At 34.4% G+C, this 19,318-nt stretch overlaps 1 protein-coding gene across 1 annotated transcript; it reads right to left on the reverse strand.

Moving 5' to 3' along the window:
* Positions 1-14,493: 14,493 nt before the first annotated feature.
* On the reverse strand, positions 14,494-18,417 carry mio (GATOR complex protein mio). Its single transcript, XM_014247680.3, has 13 exons — positions 18,218-18,417; positions 17,938-18,111; positions 17,739-17,879; positions 17,521-17,631; positions 17,267-17,456; positions 16,987-17,204; positions 16,435-16,915; positions 16,273-16,363; positions 15,933-16,214; positions 15,576-15,853; positions 15,329-15,521; positions 15,048-15,253; positions 14,494-14,976 (listed from the first exon to the last, which is right to left on the reverse strand). Exons 1-13 carry the CDS (start codon positions 18,333-18,335, stop codon positions 14,886-14,888), a joined length of 2,574 nt encoding a protein of 857 aa, XP_014103155.1. The 5' UTR covers positions 18,336-18,417; the 3' UTR covers positions 14,494-14,885.
* Between the last annotated feature and the right edge of the window lie 901 nt (positions 18,418-19,318).

Consider the following 19,318-nt stretch of genomic DNA (forward strand, 5'->3'; position numbering starts at 1 on the left):
GTTTGTATCCGTATAAAATTGTTCTCACTCAAGAACTGAAGCCATTGGACCACCGTAAATGTCGTGAATTTGCTGATTTTGCCTTGGAACAACTTGAAAACGATAACAATTTTTTTAAGAAAATCATCTTCCTCGTTGAAGTTCACTTTCATCTGTCTGGTGCCGTAAACAAATACCGATTCTGGTGCGAAGAAAATGATTCCACCAGAATCAAAGACCACACCAAACTGTCAAGTTAGGTGAATATAATTTGTCATTATAGTATGAATAGGTGGAATCATCTGTTTTGTAAAACTTGGTTCCAAAAGTCCTTTGGATCTGAGGTTGATAGAAAAAGGTTCCAGTCGTAGCAACTAACTTCAAAAATAAAGTTCATGATAAGTTTATATACTTTATAAAAAAATTAAAATTTTTGGTGGAGAATAGTAACCTCATTATTTCTCGACAAAGCTGAACAAAACGAAAATAAAATCAGACCGAATCAGGAACAGCCAAACCACAAAATTGCCACACTAATGCACCAATTGATGATCGACAACGAGTGGCTGGCAACACCACCATTGTCAATAACACGCTGCATACGACAGAGCACATAGCAGTGCAACAACAATGCGCCAAGTACAACAAACAACCATAATAATAATATAAGCAATAATAATGATAATAATAAGATGACGAACACACAATGTAGAAAACAATAAAAACACAATTGAAGATACGAGCACAATTGGCGTTGCTCCTACAAAAGAGCCAACCAGCGCAAACACATAGCGTACGCGTCGCTGCAGCCGATCGGTGCCTGCATGGACTTGAACGAACGTGTTTCAGTGATTGTGCGCTCATTCGTTCGTTCATTCATTTATACGCTCATTCAAACTACTAATAATTTAAGCAAAAGTTATTTAGTTTTATTTGTTTTACACATTTTCTGGTTGACCAGCAACAACAAGAACAACAACAAGCGCAATAACAAAAGAAAATATCGGAAACAAGAAAAAATGTAACTTCGTTTGGGTCGAAGCTTCAATACCCTTCGCAGGTGCATTTTTTATAGCATAAAAGGGTATAAAATATCTCTATCTTGATCTTGAACGTTCAGTTAGTATGGCAGCTATATGCTATAGTAGTCCGATTTGAACCATTTCTTTAGAGATTACAGCGCTGCCTTGAACAATAATCTATGCCAAATTTCATGAAAATATATTCTCAAATAAAAAAGTCTCCATCCAAGAACTTGATTTTGAGCGATCCAGTTGTATGGCAGCTATATGTTATAGTGATCGGATATCGGTGGTTTCAACAATATGTTATATGCAGCTTCTTTGTCAGAAAAGAATGTGTGCAAAATTTCAGGTCGATATCTCAAACACTGGTGACCTGTTCAGGGCATAACATGTAAGAATTGTAGCAAGTGATTTGTGCCATTAACTAGTACCATCAGCGAAACTTGTGTAAATCGAATTATTGGCAGTTTATGGTCGGATAATGTGTGGCAGCAGATAAGTGGATATTATTGGTGGCACAGCCGTGGCTGGTCACAGGCAGAAGGCAGCCCCAGCAACAAGCCAACACACTCGGGGCAAGCAACAAGCCAATCGAACCAATATTCTAGTAATCATAATTCGTTGTGGCTTTTTACCTGGCCAACTGTGCTGTGTTTGTTGTTGTTATTGGTTTTGTGTTAACATAGCCTCCCACCCCTCACGAACAATTTTCACTATGCAGTGGCTGCGACCTGGCACGAACGTTCTGGCGCATCCGCAATGGCGGGTGTATGGTGAACACACAAATATACACATGTATATTTATATATATATATATAGGTATATATATATTATACCATTCGAGAAGTGGTTCAAAATTATCGCGATAATAAAACCAAGAATCGAAATCATTTTTCAATTATAATTAATATGCGTTTGCATGTATGTGTGTTTGCTTTTATTTTGTGTGCGAATGATTATTTCAATTGCCAAATTGGTTTACGACGTGAACTGCCTCGGTTAAGTGTAAATATACGATGCCACTTAGGCTCTTCGCCGTTTGGAAATTAGCTATACGTCAAACATTAATAAAACCGATTAGTTTTTTCGCCATTTTCTGGGCACGTATTAGGCTTCAGCACAATCGCAAGGCAACAAGATCGAGTCCATTAATTTGGAAGTGCCCGAAAATCGATCAAATTTGTTGCTTTTATTTAGTAGAAACGCAATGGTGGGAAGGTTTGAGTTTTTAATATAATTACAAGCACTTCCTTTTGAGAAATGCTAATAAAATAGCTATAGTTTGGGAAGAAACAAGAAAGAACGTTAACTTCGGCGATTTACTGTTTTTTCTAGCGACTTTGTTTGATAAAAAATAACGTTTAAGTAAAATTAAGTAAGGATAAAATATTTTTTCTGATTTTCTTTATCTTGATTTTTATCGGTCAGAATGGCAGCCAAATGCTAGCGTGATATGAATTAAACAGTTTATGTCAATTTATTTATAGATTGTATCGTTGCCTTGAAAAATAATCCCTGTCGAATTTCTTTAGGATAGTTTTCCTTACAAGGACTTAATTTAATTAATCAGCTTACGCTATAGTGGTCCGAACTAAATTATAGTTTATATATAATATATGAAATATATAAAGAAATGGAGATGGAGGAGAGACTGTACTTCTTTGTTGTGGAAGAGAAAGAGATTAAAGAAGAAGTCGAAAGTAAGTAACAAATTCAATTATACCTTCATATCTTAAACAAAATTTTTGAAGACCTCAACTTCACTGCATATCAGGGCAAAGTAAATTATTAGGCAGTAAAAATCTTCAGCAAAGCTAAGCTCTCATGAAGGTTAACTGCCAACAGGATCTTGAAAATATTTGTTTGGGGCATATCTGATCTGGTTTAAATAAGAGCGTTTGGTAGTACATAAAACCGAGTTCTTTTCGGTTTTGTAAACCAGTACACTATCCTGTAGCATTTAGGTTATTTTGAAAGGGTCAAAATTAGCAATACATATTAATCTTCCGAGCACTTCGATCTTTAAAAAATTTAATGAGATACTCTTATATAAAATCACGTTAAGTTGAGATTGGTTCTTACCATCTCTGACCATAATAGATTTATGAACTCAAGCCCAATAAATGTTTTTTATTGCTCAGGCTGCAAATTATCTCAATTTGATTGCAACAATCGGAATTGCCACCCCGATCTCAGCTTTTATCTTGTTTCGACTCTACTTGCCAACACAAAGCACTGACTCACTGGTAAGATATTTGAGTCGTCGAAGGCAGGGACTGTCATTGAATTGATTTTATTTGATTTTAGAAACTCATAAGTACACCCTAATATTCAGAAATAACCGCACACATGTTGCAAATTACCACTGCATAATGACTATTAATGCGATTTCATAAACATTTCGATACCAAAATACCATATATATTTTTAATTTTTGAGCACATTCAAATCAGTTCTCTAATAATAACTGAACAGAAAAACTCAATTAATATTTATCTTAAATCTTCAATGGTGTATAACAGCAGTTCGATTATTTTATCCTCCACTAATTTTGAATTTTTGCAAACATGAAAATTTAGATTTTTAATTGCATACACTGGTATTTCTAATTTAATGGAAAATTATCTACGGGCGTATTTATGAGTCGAGTTACGGTCCATTTAAGACATACATATGTGTGTATATATTTATAAGCAATAAAATAACTCTATTGCTCGTGCTAAAAATATTTCCACTCATTAAAATTTATTGGCAGTATTGAAATTAATCACAATTAAGAACACATGACAATAATTAACTGAAATTTAAAATGAATTATACAATTAATAGTAAAAATTACTAAAAATGTTAAAAAGAAAGTAATGTGAACACTAATTGTCAGCTCTTTTCCAGATATTTAATCAACAGGCCGATTTCGGTACACAGACAGACAGACACAAATAAAGTGAGAAGATTTTGAAAAATCTTATATAAGAATCACCTTATCAGCTTCATCGCACAAACTCTCACAAGCCATATGTTAAGCACGGAAATTATTGGACCTGCTGAACCTGCTAAAGACGTATTGCTTTCAAAACTGTCGTCCCTCGGTAACCAATAACTTACCGAGGTAAATTTTCTGAGAAATTTTCGGCATGAAAAATGCTTCTGATAAAATCCATTACTCTCTCGTAAGTGATTTAAAACTTGAAGGCCCTTCTTTTTTAGATATAATTTTAAAGCGTATGCCACAAAAAGAAGTTGTAGATAGACCAAGTCTTAGCAATCACAATGATTATTGAAAAAAAAATGGACTTAGTTTACTAATAAAGTTGTTTAAGAAATTTTAAAATCGCATGAATTGCGAAAATCAAACTGCAGGGAAGCCAACGTTCCTCACAGCTACTTGAACATTGTTTGGTTTGATTCAGATAAATCATACCACCATCGATCTTACGCCAGTCAAGTTGGTTATTGTATTAGCTGCTGACTGTACGGAATCCACTAAAAGCGTATGAACGTTGAAAACATTTCTTAAGTTATCCAAAGAAATATGCATTTAATATGCCATAAGTGGCAACAACAGTAGAAGAAAAGTTAATACTCAACAAGAAGTTTATTCACACATATTATCGAATGAAGTTTTACGCCACGTGCCAGCGGTGTTAAAAATTGGCTCAAATTTATTTTTATTCTTTTTCTTGATCAACAATATTATGGCATACATCGTTATTGCATCGTACAAGCGGAAAATAGACGAGAGGGTTTTACAAGACTGGTTACAGACGATGACGTCTAAAAATACCTAAGAAATAATGCAGGTATTCCTCTTTCAAGTAAAAGTTAGATTTTGGTTGTATTCATTATAGTATGATCAGACGCGATTGGAGATTGAAGGTGCAGTAAGAAACTGCGGCTACTACTGCAAGCTAAAGGTCCTCAATTCTGCCTTAATATTAATATAATAAAGGATGTTTTTTTAAACATGTGGTTTTCAAGTAGAAATAAATCGCATATACTTTAATGTTATGGCCAAACTTTTAGCTATATTATAAAGATAATGTTTTATTTATGTTTTAAACATTTTTTCGGGCAAATGACAGCCGCGGCTGGCTCGAATAAATTCCAGAGAGGTTCAATTTTCGACGAAATCAAGATAAAAATCTTTCTATACGCTTTAAACTATAAGAAATGCCCTAGAAGGTTATTATAGATTCGGAGCATCCGAAGTTTTTTTTTTCTTTTTTTTAAACATTTTTCATAAATATATTAAAATATCCATTTTCAAATGAATCTGTCATTAAAATATGAATTATTATGTTTACAAAATTTACGCAAAATTGTTCATTACGACTAAATTTCCAATCGCTATAAAATGCTCTTGCTAAAGTGATCAAATTGAAACAGACATCTTGAGAACCGCTTTCAAAGTTATTACTGGTAATAAAAATAATAGAACGAAGCTTGCTTGAAGTAGAAGTTCCTCCGAAATAATATAACTTTATTTCTTACCTTTTCTTGTAACTTACACTAATGAATCGTTACTCGTACAAATTTGCCTAATGAATTGGTTGCTTGGAAATATTGCAGCAAAATGCTCGAAAAATAATTTAGCACCTAAAAGCTAGGCTAAGTTGGCTTAAATTGTTGCTGAAGCAGATTTTTGAATGTGAGGGAAGGATTAGTAAGTTAACAACCGTTTATGACTCATCAAGCAACAACAAAAAATTAAAAAAGAAATGAGTTGTATGGACTTGTGTGTACGTAAGCTGGTTGCAGTCAAGCTACGCTACTACTAGTGAGGAGTAGCTCAGGCCAGAGTCATTTATAAAATATCACTTCGCCAATTATTATAAATTTCAATCCATTGGCGTTGCATACTCATACGAGAGTAATGACATATGTATACTGCTAGTTGCCTTCAACGTTTGCGCATGCGCTAAGCTAAAATATCAACATGTGAAGAGAAGAGCGACAATGCGAGCGAAGGCGTGTTGTAGTTGTTGACTTTTGTTGAAAATTAATTACGCTTCGTAATTAGTTAAAAAATAGAAGACAAATTTTCAATTTATTCTTCCTCTTTTTTTTCTCAAATGTTGTTGCCATTGGGACAACCAATGGTGGCGGCACAAGGCGATAGTCAAGAACAACAACAGCAATAAATGTAAGAAGATATGTAAGCACTTCGACTATGCTTTGCCGACTGGTAGCCGGCATATGAGGCAAGATTAATTACAAGGTAATGAATGTAAATTTAATATGCGCGCTGGGATGATTGGTTTGCCGACGAAAAGTGTGTGCTAGCAAAGGAATGAGCAAACGAGAGGGCCTATGCAGGCGAAAAGGTCTACAAGGTAGTAAGCAGGAGCTTAGATGGCAAGCAATGGTTCTGAGGAGGCGAGCAAACTTAAGAGACGATAGTGTGATGTGCGTGACATGCAACGCTGATGAACTGACTCTCAAATATACGCTTTGAAGCTGCTACGTATAGTGTGGCCCTTGTTTGCGTCTACCACATCGTGTGGGCAATAAATTTCATTAACCGGCAAGAACTTGGCTTCTGCACAACGCAAGCTCGTAAAATACTTGTGGCAAAGGTATTTAAGCATGTACTATATATATATGAAGTCAGTATGCTAACCCAGCAAACAGTTAGGTGCGATTTAAGAAACTACAACAAAATTTATATGAAAAATTTGGATATCCTAGAACAGAGAAGACAAAATATTCGAAAAAAAAAATAGGTTTCTCGAAAAAGCTATTTCGGTTCTTACAAAGATCATAAAAATCTCAATACAGTTTAGTTTCTAAAAAATATACAGTCATAGAGCCAACACTCAAGTACCGAAACGGTCGTTACCCTGTTGGGTGCTACCCTCTGCACTACATATGCCCTTTCAACATCTTTGGCGGTCTCTCGCACAAATGACCACACAGTGCCAAACAACAACAATAAAATCGTATCACACTGCGATCTAGCAACAGTGAAGTCTAAAGACCAGTAAGTTGTACGCTTTCACCTCATTACATCCGATCAGCATAACTGGCGATCAACATAGGCAACACCATGATCCCCACATCGCGATCAGCAAATCAGCTTGATGAGCAAAGATGAATTACTACGATGAATTTAATAAACTGTGCAATTTGTTGATATGCCCAACTAACAGCCAACAGCCAACAGGCAAGCGGCTAAATGATGGACCAACCGCTGATGGATGTTGGCCGCCGTTGAGAAGGTGTGGATGGATTGCTGACTCGACAGTGGAGGTTTCCCACCGCCGAAGTGCATTTCACTGCTACAGTCTAGTAAATGTACATGCTTGGCACTTTCGCAACCATTGGAAGCTAAATTTAATTTGTGAACAGGTTTATCAAAAATTCATAAGTGGACCGACAAGCGCGCACACCTCTGACAAATTTATGTACATACGTAAGGGCTTGCTGTACGCTTCACATGGCACTTCAAAGGTCTCTAGCGTGCACTCGTTTAGTGGCGATGAAAAATTACCTCATCACATGGAGTTTAAATTAAAAGTAGCCCATGGAGGAGCTGCGCGCATGCGCAAAAGTGTTTGAGGTGTATGTGTGTGTGTGTGTGTATGTTTTCTGCGCCTGAGCCTCGTTAGTACTTGGTTTGCTGCTCGGATTTTTGTTTTTTCGTTCACTGATTTAATTAATTTGTAAATGAAAATGCGCAAATCATGTTTAGAGATTGACTGAAAAGGAACACCCACCACGAATTAACACAAACAGGAAAGTTGTTAATTAACCAAATGCGTGCACGCTAAATCGGCTTAGTGTGGAACTTTATCTAATCAAAATGTATGAGAAATGGCTGTGAATGCTGGAAATCAGTCAAATTTGTTATGGAGAGTTTTAATTTTGTATGTTGTTCGATCCACTTACAGGCCAAAGAGCAATTCGAAATGTGCAATGATTTTGCTTGGAAAATCTTCCATTTATATTTTGACATCACCCGCCAGATCTTTGGTTGGGAAACCCCATAGGTGGATTGTCAAAAAGCCGAACGATCTTTAATTTGAGCAGAGTTACGCGCCAAGCGACACAGTCTATGTCTTTTGGTGATTCGGTTGTAATACGCTGGAGGCTGTTAGAACCTCGGGATCCTTAGAACCTTGGATTGGGTTGAGTCGAACAAAGAACTGATGCAAATGTAATAGGCTGACACATTTAAGCGATTATATCAACTTGTGAATTTCAAAGAATCAATTTTTTTTTTGCATTTATATCAAATGTAGATATATTTCAGAACATTCTCCGAAAATTTTAATTTGAATCGGTTAATATTGTTGAACTGCGTGTAATCGGGTCTCAAAACTTCAGATGCATTTTTTTCGAAACATTGTTTTCAGAGTTGGAGAAAAAAATTCTTCGAAACGGCTGATCCAATCGACGAAATTTTCATACGATCTTTTTAAATATATTTGTCAGATAATGATCGAAGGAATAAGTTTTATTATAATGTAATAATATTTTTTTTAAGCCACTGAAACTACAGTTGAGAACAGTAAATTTTCGCACAAAAAATACTATTTTTTGGGAAACCGCCATTTTATTCAAAATCTAAGTTTTGACTGGTAGTTCGATCATTACCTATATTTATTTATAAAATTAATAAAATTTTTCGATTTTTAAATTTGAGTTAATTTTGAACAGAAATATCTTACTCACCACTAGACACCTTTTTGGAGCTCCCCTGGAGATCGAATATGGCATTAAGGCAATCCAAACGGTTTCTATTCTGTTCGGCTATTCGTTCAAGTAAGCAACCAGTCAAGTCTTATACAAGTAATATGCTAAGAGATCATGGGAACATATGCTTTCGTAAATAATAGGTAAGACTCTTATAAACCAGTAATATTGTAAGTTTAAACAATACTATATATTATATTTTGAAGTAGTGCGAAATTTTTGTAGTTGAGCTTTGCGCTTTTCCTTGGACTTTCCGAGCATGGATAAAAGTTCTAAATATTTGCAAATGATATTTAAGTTATAGAAACACAAACATATAAGATTTAAAAATGTAATGAATTTCTATTTTAAAATTGATTTAGCAGATGCTAAGCTCAGAATTCAGAATCGGTTCACAAGCAGAACTAAATATATAGCAACTTTTTTCGTTGAAATAATAATATTTTTTTCGTTCTGTAAATGTGAAGCGCATAGATAAGGTATGATTTTTGATTGAAAGTAGGATCTCTTATTCTGTCAGCGATTGTGTATTATATTGATTATTATCGATATTGGATTTCAGTTCACTAAAGTAAGAAATTCGTCAAAAATATATTATATAAAAAATTATTATTTAATTTAAAGACAGTTTGTCAAGATCGTTAGTTTGGTAAAAATCGGAGAACTCCCCACGTAAAATAAAAACTAGATCAGCTGTCTAAATGTCTAGTAAAACTGGTGGAACTAAGGTTTTCGACATAAGTAAAAACTCCGAATAATTGCTAGAAGTTGGTCCGTAGTTTATTTGCTTGAACTTTAATAAAAATCACTACGAGTCATAAACACACAAATAATTGAGGAAAAAATGAGAATGTCACATTGTTGCAAAGAATTTATCAGCAAAAATCAAGAAACATTTTGAGAAATCACTCAGAGATAAGATGTAAGATTATAATACATTACAAAAATATGAGGACAGTTCAATGGCAGTGAATTTTTAGTGCAATGTTATTTTAGCTCATTGTGTTCAAATTATAGTGTGTTTACATTTTTACCTCACCTTTATAAGAACTTTAAAATAGGTGTATATTTCAGTCAAAATCGCTTTATTCGATTAAGCACCTTTTTTTTATTGAGTTAGTTCTTTAAATACGTGAACAGAGAGTAGTTACATGAAAGCAAATGGTCAACAAGATATTAGAAGGTTGCCATCTGTTTGCAAATTTTGAAGCAAAAAATTAAAGCACGAATAAATAATACAAAATGGATACCAATACGAAAATATATATGAAATTTTACGTTTGACATTTTTTTAAAAAGTTGCCACTTTTTTTATAAATTAATTGATTTAAATTAATATAATAATTAAAATACTGCAATATGAAGATGAAACGAAGAAGTTTTAAGAAAATTTTTCGGCAAAAAATTTGTTTAGAAGAGTTGCCACCTGCTTAGAAATTTTAGTTAAAAAAGTTTAAAATTTAATCCAAATATCATTATAATATTAATAAAATTATCGCAAACGCAATATTAGTTGTACATCGGCTTATTTCAAACAGAATTGCCACCTATCTAAAAAATAAAAACTGAATTTTTTAAAACTAAATGACATTTTTTTGAAATTTATAACACATAAAATATTTTTGTTGAAAAATCAACAAACAAAACAGTTTTATCAAACAACCCTCTGATAAAAAAGTGAGTAAATATGAACACGATGAACCAGATTGCTGCTTAGTTGCCATATCAGCTTGTTTCATACAATGCGGCTTGATAATTATTGCTATCAAAACTACAACTACAACACCAACATAATAGCAATGCATAGAAGATATCTTAATTAAAACTCGGAACAAGTGTAAGAGAAGTCATAAACACGTTGTAACGGTAAATGTTTAGCAATCAATGTTACAAATGATTTGACAAGGGGAATACCACCATGTTGTTGCGAAAATAGAGCTTTGTTGTAAAGAGTAGTAATGATTCCGACAACTGAGGATATAAAGCACAATTTAGACATATTTAAGTGCTGAGCAACATACATATATATATAGAATTTAAATTTTTTTATTATATTTTTCATAATCGCTTTAAGTTGCTTACTTCATAATATTTCAACAGTTTTCAACAATGAAACATTTAATATCCCAATTACAAAGTGTCCATATATGAATTTGTATCGACCTGTAAACATTTTTGGGTGTAAAACTCTCAGCGTTATACTCTCTTAAGCGTTACGCCAGACGCTTAGCTCCGCCCATTCATTTGGAGAGGTTGTGTGTTCAGTCTCAAGCTGTGCAGTCTATCAGCTATGTATGTACCAACAAAATATGTTTATGTATACATAAATATGTACGAACATGTGTGTGTACATGAGAAAATTAATGAATACGAATTATGGTGTGAAAAAATAATAATTCACTGAGTTTAATTTATGAGAAAAATTAGTAAAATGTATGTAATATGTACCTTAACATATTACTGTCCCCTAAACAGTGTATAACAAATTTGCTACGAAGTTTGTAATACCCAGAAGGAGACGAGAAGACTCTATAAGGTATAGGTATATATAAATGATCAGCTTGACGAGATGTGTCCATTTAGCAATCTCCGCCTGTATGTCTGTCCTTCTAGTTCTGACGCGTACCAGTCCCTTGTCAGTTTCTACCCAGGAAGCTGCTTTGGAACCGTCGATAACGGACACAATAACCATAAAATAGTAAGTATTTTTAAATATTTTGCTTTTCTTGCGTCCCAATTTGAATTGTATGGCAGAGAAGTTCAATGAATTTTCCTAACAAGCATTATTCCTAGAAAACACTGTATGAAGAACATGGAATTCGACAAGAGGTGAGTGAAATGTAGGTTAACTCTGTTAAGAGCGCTCTGTTTAAAGTTTTCTCTCCACGTGATCAGGTCGGTGATACAAGTTACCGATAAATGCCCGATTTTTTCATATTCTAATTTTCGTGTGATCTGCCTTGTAAATAAATATATAGCTCTTTAAGCTTATATGGTATAAGACAATTTAAATATACACAGATTCTATTCACCAAAAATCGATATAACAAAATAAAATTAAGGCCGACATGCGTCTGGTTGAAAAATGCGTAGTAACGAAAAAAAGCAATATGTTCGGGCAGGATTGAAAATTAGATAATATTTATTTGAACTAAACTCCAGTATACCCACAAATGAGTTAATTCTACATACAGAGATATATTAAACTTTCTAAAGCCAACTTTTTAAAAATGTTAAAACAAACAATCCCCTCGTTCCAGTAAGCCCTGTGCTGACTTTGAGTTTTAGTATTTGTATAATGTCTCATTTATGAAAGCAGCCTTATCGTTTAATTCATTTGTGATATATGTACGAGCTCATTTATGTATATGTATAGGATGATCCATTTTGAGCATGTAGGTATACGTATAAACCTCATGATAAAAATTAACTCGGACATTCCACGTATTTTAATACAAATCAATTAACTAATGTTACAAATATATAACTCATACACTAACCGACATGCAATACATATATGGTACAGCATATAATTTGTTAGAATAACGAAAATCATTATATGTGGTATATGGGTATAAGAAAGTTTGGGTAATTTGTAGACCAATATCACACATTTTCGGCATTATAGTATGTCCAATATTATCCGTTCAGTTAATTTTGTTGAGATGTAAGATATCTCACCGATATATATGGTATAAAACCAATCAGAATTTTAAAAAACTCATATTATGTATGTTCAATTATGGGAGATGGAGGTAGTATTGACTCGATTTTTTATATATTTGGCATTAATACATATTAAAAACAGAAAAAAATGCTTTCTGAGTTTCATTGAGGTACCTCACATACCATCAACAATATATAAGGAGTCAAGTCAACCGTATGTTTCAAAATCCTGTTATTAGTTATATGGCGGCTATTGCAAGTTTTAACCCGATTATATCTCACAGATTGACCGTTATTTTCGATAAAAAAAAATTAGTAATAGGAACTGGGGGGTCCATATATTCGGTATCTGGGAGCTAGAAAAGTTTTAATTCGATTTGGATAATTTTTGGTTTTAAGCTGGCACACTTTAAACTCAGTATTCGTGCATTATGCTGGAAAGTGAAGGAATTTTGGATTTTAAAATTGTGTTATATGAGAAGTGGGCATGGTTGCAGTCCAAAATCGTTAATTTTCGCGCTGCGGCATAAGAATGTCAGAATAATGCTACTTATGGGTTTTCACCTAAATGTAGTCAGGGTAACTCCGGCTCCTATAAAGCCCTCATGTATCATTATGGGGGTAAAATTTAATGCCTCTCGCGGGGTTATCATCCGATTTAATTTTTACTGTGTCGGTAGTAGTGCATAAGCGATTTATTCTGAGCGAATTTGATTATTATAGCTTTAGCGGTTAAGGAGATATATACATTAATTAAGACTATTAGAGGGCGGGGCAATAGGCGTAGTTTATATATAATTTTAGCCCACATGTGCCCCTTGCTACTGCGATCCCCTGCTAATTTTTACTCAAACTAGTTATACAAAAGTAGTACGATACTTCAATTGCCTTACTTGTTTGTCAAACTTGTCGACATCTGATTTGAGAATTTACTGAGTACGAAGAAGAGCATATGGATAATAAAGAACATTATATTAAATGTAAATTGTTTTACATTTTTTACTAATTTTTAAATATTTCAAACCGTTTCTTAATTTAGTCAATTAGTAAATTGCTTAGTGTATGCCAAAAAAGGGATACATTTCTATGTGAATTAAATACTGTTGGAACCAAGGTTGCAAATGTTCTAATTAAAATTTTTTTCATTAAAAATGCAATTTAACCCTAAAAATAAAAAAAAATTATTTAAAAATTTAATCAAAATTGGAGTTAAAAATTTAAGTTAAAAGCAAAATGGAATTAAAAAATGAAAAATTAAAAAAATTAATTACAAAATCAGAAATAAATAGTGGAAATTTATTTTTTAATCCCAAAATCAGAATTAAGTATTGATAAAAAAAATTTTTCATTTCAGAATTGGTCTTAGTAAAACTTAATTTTTCAAATCAAAAGCTTGAAAAGTGATAAAATAAGGAATAAAACACATATTTCTAAGTGAAAAATTATAAAAAAAAGTAGTTATTGTAAATTGTATTGTAAAAAATATGTAAGTATGTTAAACTATGTTAAAATTTAAATATGTAAGTGTGTTAAACTATGTTAAAATTTTATTAAAAATAACTTTACCTTTTACAAAGACAGCCAAAATGGAATTTAAAATTCGAAAAAATATATATATTATTTAAATTTCTAATTATAAACTTCGGATTGATAATTTTTTTGTTTTCAATCCAGTTATGGGCTAAAATTTTAATTAAAAATTTTTTTTATATTAAACTAATTAATGCCTTATTTGCAACTCTGCTGTGAACGGCTTATTAGCCAACTAAATTCACTTCTTACCCTACGTTTACATTTAATTAAAGCAAAAAATACAAAACAAAAACCTCTACAATTACTATTTTACAACTTCCGTAAACCAACGAGAGCATCAAAAAGGCTAAATGAGAAAAATTTCAATACCTAAGTGCCGAATCAAATAATTGAAGAATTTCGAAAAATAAAATTGGAAAGACACAAAAGCTAATTGAAAACCGCATTGGTGCAAAAAGTGAGAAAGCAAAGCACAACAACAACAAAACAAATTGCTATTCATTTATGTTTTCTCCATGTGCTCAGCGCCGTAATGAAACTCTTTAACACGGCCATAATAAAAAGAAACCGAACAGCTGTAAGATAGCCAAAGCAATAACTGTTAAAGCTACTTAAAAGTAGAAATGCCATTTATTAAATTTTTAACGGTAAATTATCTTTAAAGTACCGCATACTTAGCTTAATTGTAAAACAAGGATAGAGGAACTGATATATAATGAGGCGCATGTGAGGAAAAAATTTAGAATGATATTTAAAACTCGTGAAAACTGTAAAATCAGCAGAAGATGTAATAAGAAAAGAAAAATGTTGTTAAAGTAATGAGTGAAATGAGGTTAGAAAATGAAATTATGATACTTTTTTTGAAAAATTATTTTCTGTCAAACTTAAAAACGTTTTTAACTTTCATTACATTTTCATATAAACTTAAAACTAATTAAAGATTTCACACGAAAATCTAAAAATTTGTAGTAAAATTCATTGTTAAAGCTACGAATAGTCGGTTATGTCATTGGGTATGGTGCCGTCCATATCAAAGCAACGACAAGTACAGGAGCTCACCGGGCACTCGGAGTTTTGTCTGCGCAATATATACAATACATAGAGGAAACAATTCAATTGTAAAAGAATATTTCTTGAAAGTTGACTTACTTGAACCACTGCATCATGTGCTCAGTGTGACCGCCGTGACGACAGGTTTGACACCAAGAGAACCACTTGGAGAATGGTTTTGATTGCCAGCCAAGGCTCTCATGCGTTGAATCGCTGGGTAGCGTAATGTTGAGCGTGGTGCCCATGTGTAGTAAGCAAAGTGAGCAGCGTGGCAAGGGTTTACGACAGCTGGGGCAGCTGGAGAGCTGTGTAGCGGCAAAAACCAATAATATATAATATAACAACAAAAAGAATATGCTTAAATGAAAACTTGCGCTTACCTTATTCACATTCGAAGTGGCGCTGCGCATGCGCGCATCCTCCTGTAACGCGTTCGACACCGACTTGCCACAAAAGTTGCACGAGAGGTAAACGCTGCGTGTGGCGCGTTTGCCAGTGCGTAAATTTTCAATTTTTATATCCAATTCGGCGCGTTTCTCCCACAAGCCCCACGAGTTCAAGTCATCCAAATAACTGTTACAAATTATATTATAAAATTATATATTTGTGCTATCTCAACCGATTTACCTGCTGATCCAGTACTGTATGCGATTATCGGTAAAATGCTCACGATGAAAGTAATTAACCGCTATCAGCGCTACAGTTTGCACATCTGAGGTGGAATCCAGGTAAGCTTGTAAAATATTTATGCCATCCAATGATTCGCCTGTGAGCAGCAAGCCATTTAAGTCACCATTTTCTATAGACTTCTGTATCAATTGCTTAACATAGTCGGATAGTTTGCTCTCCGACAAATATTTGCAAGCGAAAGCCACGCGGTCAGCGAGCGAGATGCCGTCTTCGGTCTGCAAGAAAGAATATTTTTTAACATTTTTATCTGGCATACCAACAAGCAAGGCAAAGCATGCTTTAACTGCAACATACCAACACGGCATCGAAATTATCATTTTCCGTGGTGAGAAAGGAGAAAATTGCACGCAAATGCGCATCCTGTATTTGTTTGTTCGCATTGGAGCGTTGATTGCGCCACGTGGAATTGCAACGATCTGCATTGAAGCTGGACAGAGCAATCGCAGCTATACGAAACATGCTTGCATCGTGTGGATCCTTGGAATTGCGCGAGAGATCAGCTGCTTTTGAGAGTATATCACAAGCGAAAACGATTTTTAGATGAAAAACGCAAATCATTGCAGCTCGACTGAATTCCTGCAATCAAATCGAAAGTGAAATGATTTTTATGAAATATCGAACTATCGCAAATCACCTTATTGTCGCAGAGACCATTGACGAAACGCTCCAGATCCTGTTCGAAAACCCAACCGCAGAGTTTAAGCGCAATGTCACGCTGCTCACTCCTGCAAAAGCAATTGCAAACATTTTGAGTTTGAAATCTGAGTACAAATGTATAAAACAAACAACCACTCACCTATAACACACTAGATTATTTGAATTGATGAAGTCCGGCCATTGCAGCACATGTGATTCAATGCGTGACGAGGCCATTAACGCCTCGGAGGTGTGTCCCAAATTAATGCCCAATACACTTTTAAGCCCCGTCAAACGTTCCTCTCTATATAAATTACCAAGTGTCAGCCATACGCTCTTCAAATAGGGTGTTAGAGGTAAACTATCCACATGCATATCAGTTTTTAGGCCATAATCGGCCAAAGCACGCTGATAGGTTTCCTCAACTAAATCTTCTTTGGATAAATTATTATCAAGTATTTCAAAATTAAGCGCCGAATTCAGTATGGATGTAGAGGTTAAAGATGAAGTACTCTGACTGCTATTTTGACGTATTGGTGAATTTGCAATAGCCAATGGGCGCTGTGGCAGAAGTGGTAATTTCTTGTGATTGCTATAGGTGGTGAGTAGGGAGAGCGGTAGGCGAATTTCCAAAATGTTGCCTAGTATTTAATGAAAAAAAGAAATATTTATATATACAACCAATCGTTATAGCGCTTTCAAGCATAAGAACCTTGTTCCGACAACAGCAAAGCGCGCTCATAATCCGTATTGTGCCACGATAGTGAGGTTAGCAATGGTGGTTTATTAGCGGTGTAGTATTTGGCTTGGAATGGCTGCAATTGGCGCTTGACATGGTACACCTCACGACTACTCTCCGCATCAACGCTACGTATATCATAGAGGGTAATGAAGGGCGACTCACGTTGTAGTGATGTAAGTAAGCTTGTGCTGCAAGTAAATCAAGTTTAAATTTTTGCTTTAATAAATAAATATATTCGCATTTCATGTACCGTGTTGGACACCAGCTGAGTTGTAAATGATTTTTGCCCGATTGTATGATCTTCAAAGGATGATCGAGCACTCGCAAATCCCATAGTGTAATAACAGAGTCTAAATAGGAGCAAAGATAATTGCCATTTGGCGCCACAGCAAGTCCGTGCACCATTTTCGTTTGTATGGACTGACAGGTAGTATTCCCCTCTGCAATACAGAAATTAGGTTAATGCGTTTCTGAAATCTTCACAAAATGTTTTACAAAACTTACGCTTCAAATCGAAAAGCTTTATTTGCTTCTGACTCACACCGGCAATTAGTACGCGATGATTTTTGTCCCAACACATGGAGTGTGCGGATTCGGAGTGGCCAAAGAAGCTAACTGTATATTAAATATTAAAAAATTAAAGTTATCCATTTTGCACCTTTTTATCTAACCTCACTTAAAACACACTCCTTCTGTGAGGCAAAACGGTGCACAAAACTCACCGGAATCCTTGGGCACACCACGTTCAATATCCCAAATTGTGATGCACGAGTCTGAGCGATGACGATCGTGTCCTATGGCCAAGACATTATGGTCCAACTCGTTCCACGCTAGGCAAAGGCACATACGCTGCTGTCGTGGTGCTGCAATTATTGAATATTATTAAATTTTTTCCATTTTTAACTTCCTTTCTCAACCTACTGAACTCCCAGCTGTTGTCGACAGTCTCATGAAAATCACATATGCCTACTTTGCCATCACCCAAGCCGACAGCGATAATAGGCCGATTCTTGTGGTATGAGGGCTGCACACAACGCGCGTATTGGTAACGTGTTTCTGTGGCCAAAAAATTGGCCGAAATGTTTGGTAAAGCACCTGTAGAGCGGAATATTGATTATTTCAAATATATATGGCGTCCAAGCAAAAATTAAGGCTTTGTGTCGCCATTAAAATTTAGCTTCCCGATGCAGCTTCTACTTACTTCGCCGACTATCATCGTGCTGTGTGCGTTCATACAGTTTTATTTCTTGTCCCCAAGTCACAAATTTATCCGGAAATTGTGGAAACCAACTTAATCCATGGATTGTGCCACTCATCATAACTTTTTGGTGAGTCTTCAACTTTTTCGTGTGTCTTTATCTTTTAATTGTTTACGAAAATTCTTCTTATCAGCAAATCAGCTGTGATGCTACCTGAGCAAACAGAAAAATTGCTCAAATGTTGCCATATGCCTTTTAAGCCAATGATTTGTGGATCGTAAACTATAGGCAGAGAACGTAAATTAGTATACGTGCTCTGTTTTAGAAACATTTGAACAAAAATATTTTTACTCAATCCAATTCTTAGCAATAACAGAGTGGTTTAGTTAAGTTCTAACCTCAAGAAACAAAATACACATGTAATTTTGCTATTGCCCACCAGGTGGCACCACCTGTAACTTACGCCATCTATAACGGAAATAGCGAGATATTCAGTTTGTGCAGTGCGTCATTTATTAATTGTGAAAAAATAAGCAGTTTTTTAATTAAAATTGTTTGAATTATTGTTTTCTTGTATTAACAGTGATAAAAAATATGTAAATTGTGTGTGTGTTATAAAATTTAAATGCAAGTGAGAAGTCAAAGGTGAAAAAACAGTTTTTGAAAAGTCATTCAGTAGCAAGGCTCCTGCTCAATGTTGAATGCCTCCTGTTAAAAATCATTCGTTTTAATAGCTGTCATGATAGCGTTTGTAAATATTGGTGCAAAGTGTTGTAAATTAGTATGGAAAAGTATGGTTAATCCATTAGTAGCATGCTAGACATGATCGCTGTGAATCAAGGCGTAAACGAGTGCTGCGTTTGTGTAGTGTTAACTTCAGTAAATTTTGTGCATTTTTGTTGCCACCGTTTTGTATACATAAGGTAAGTAGCAAAATACAAGCTTAATTACATATGTGCGTGTTTGTAATTACTAATGAATACTTTTTAAAAATTTTGTTTATGCATGTAACCATTTTCACAAATCAAAGGGGAAACTTTAGTATACCATCTCACGAATTTAGGGTTAAGAGGAGTATGATTGGATAGAAGAGATTCTCCAGA

Source organism: Bactrocera oleae, chromosome 3 (assembly GCF_042242935.1).
Source record: "Bactrocera oleae isolate idBacOlea1 chromosome 3, idBacOlea1, whole genome shotgun sequence".
NCBI lineage: Eukaryota > Metazoa > Arthropoda > Insecta > Diptera > Tephritidae > Bactrocera > Bactrocera oleae.

Bases quoted from the DNA above. Each gene is read 5' to 3' on its own strand.
- mio (XM_014247680.3), bottom strand. From the start codon at position 18,335: ATGATGAGTGGCACAATCCATGGATTAAGTTGGTTTCCACAATTTCCG. The intron at 16,916-16,986 runs GTTCTTATGCTT...ATTAAATACTAG, and splicing joins TTTGCTGTTGTCGGAACAAG to GCAACATTTTGGAAATTCGC. The intron at 15,522-15,575 runs GTAAATCGGTTG...AATTTGTAACAG, and splicing joins ATACAGTACTGGATCAGCAG to TTATTTGGATGACTTGAACT.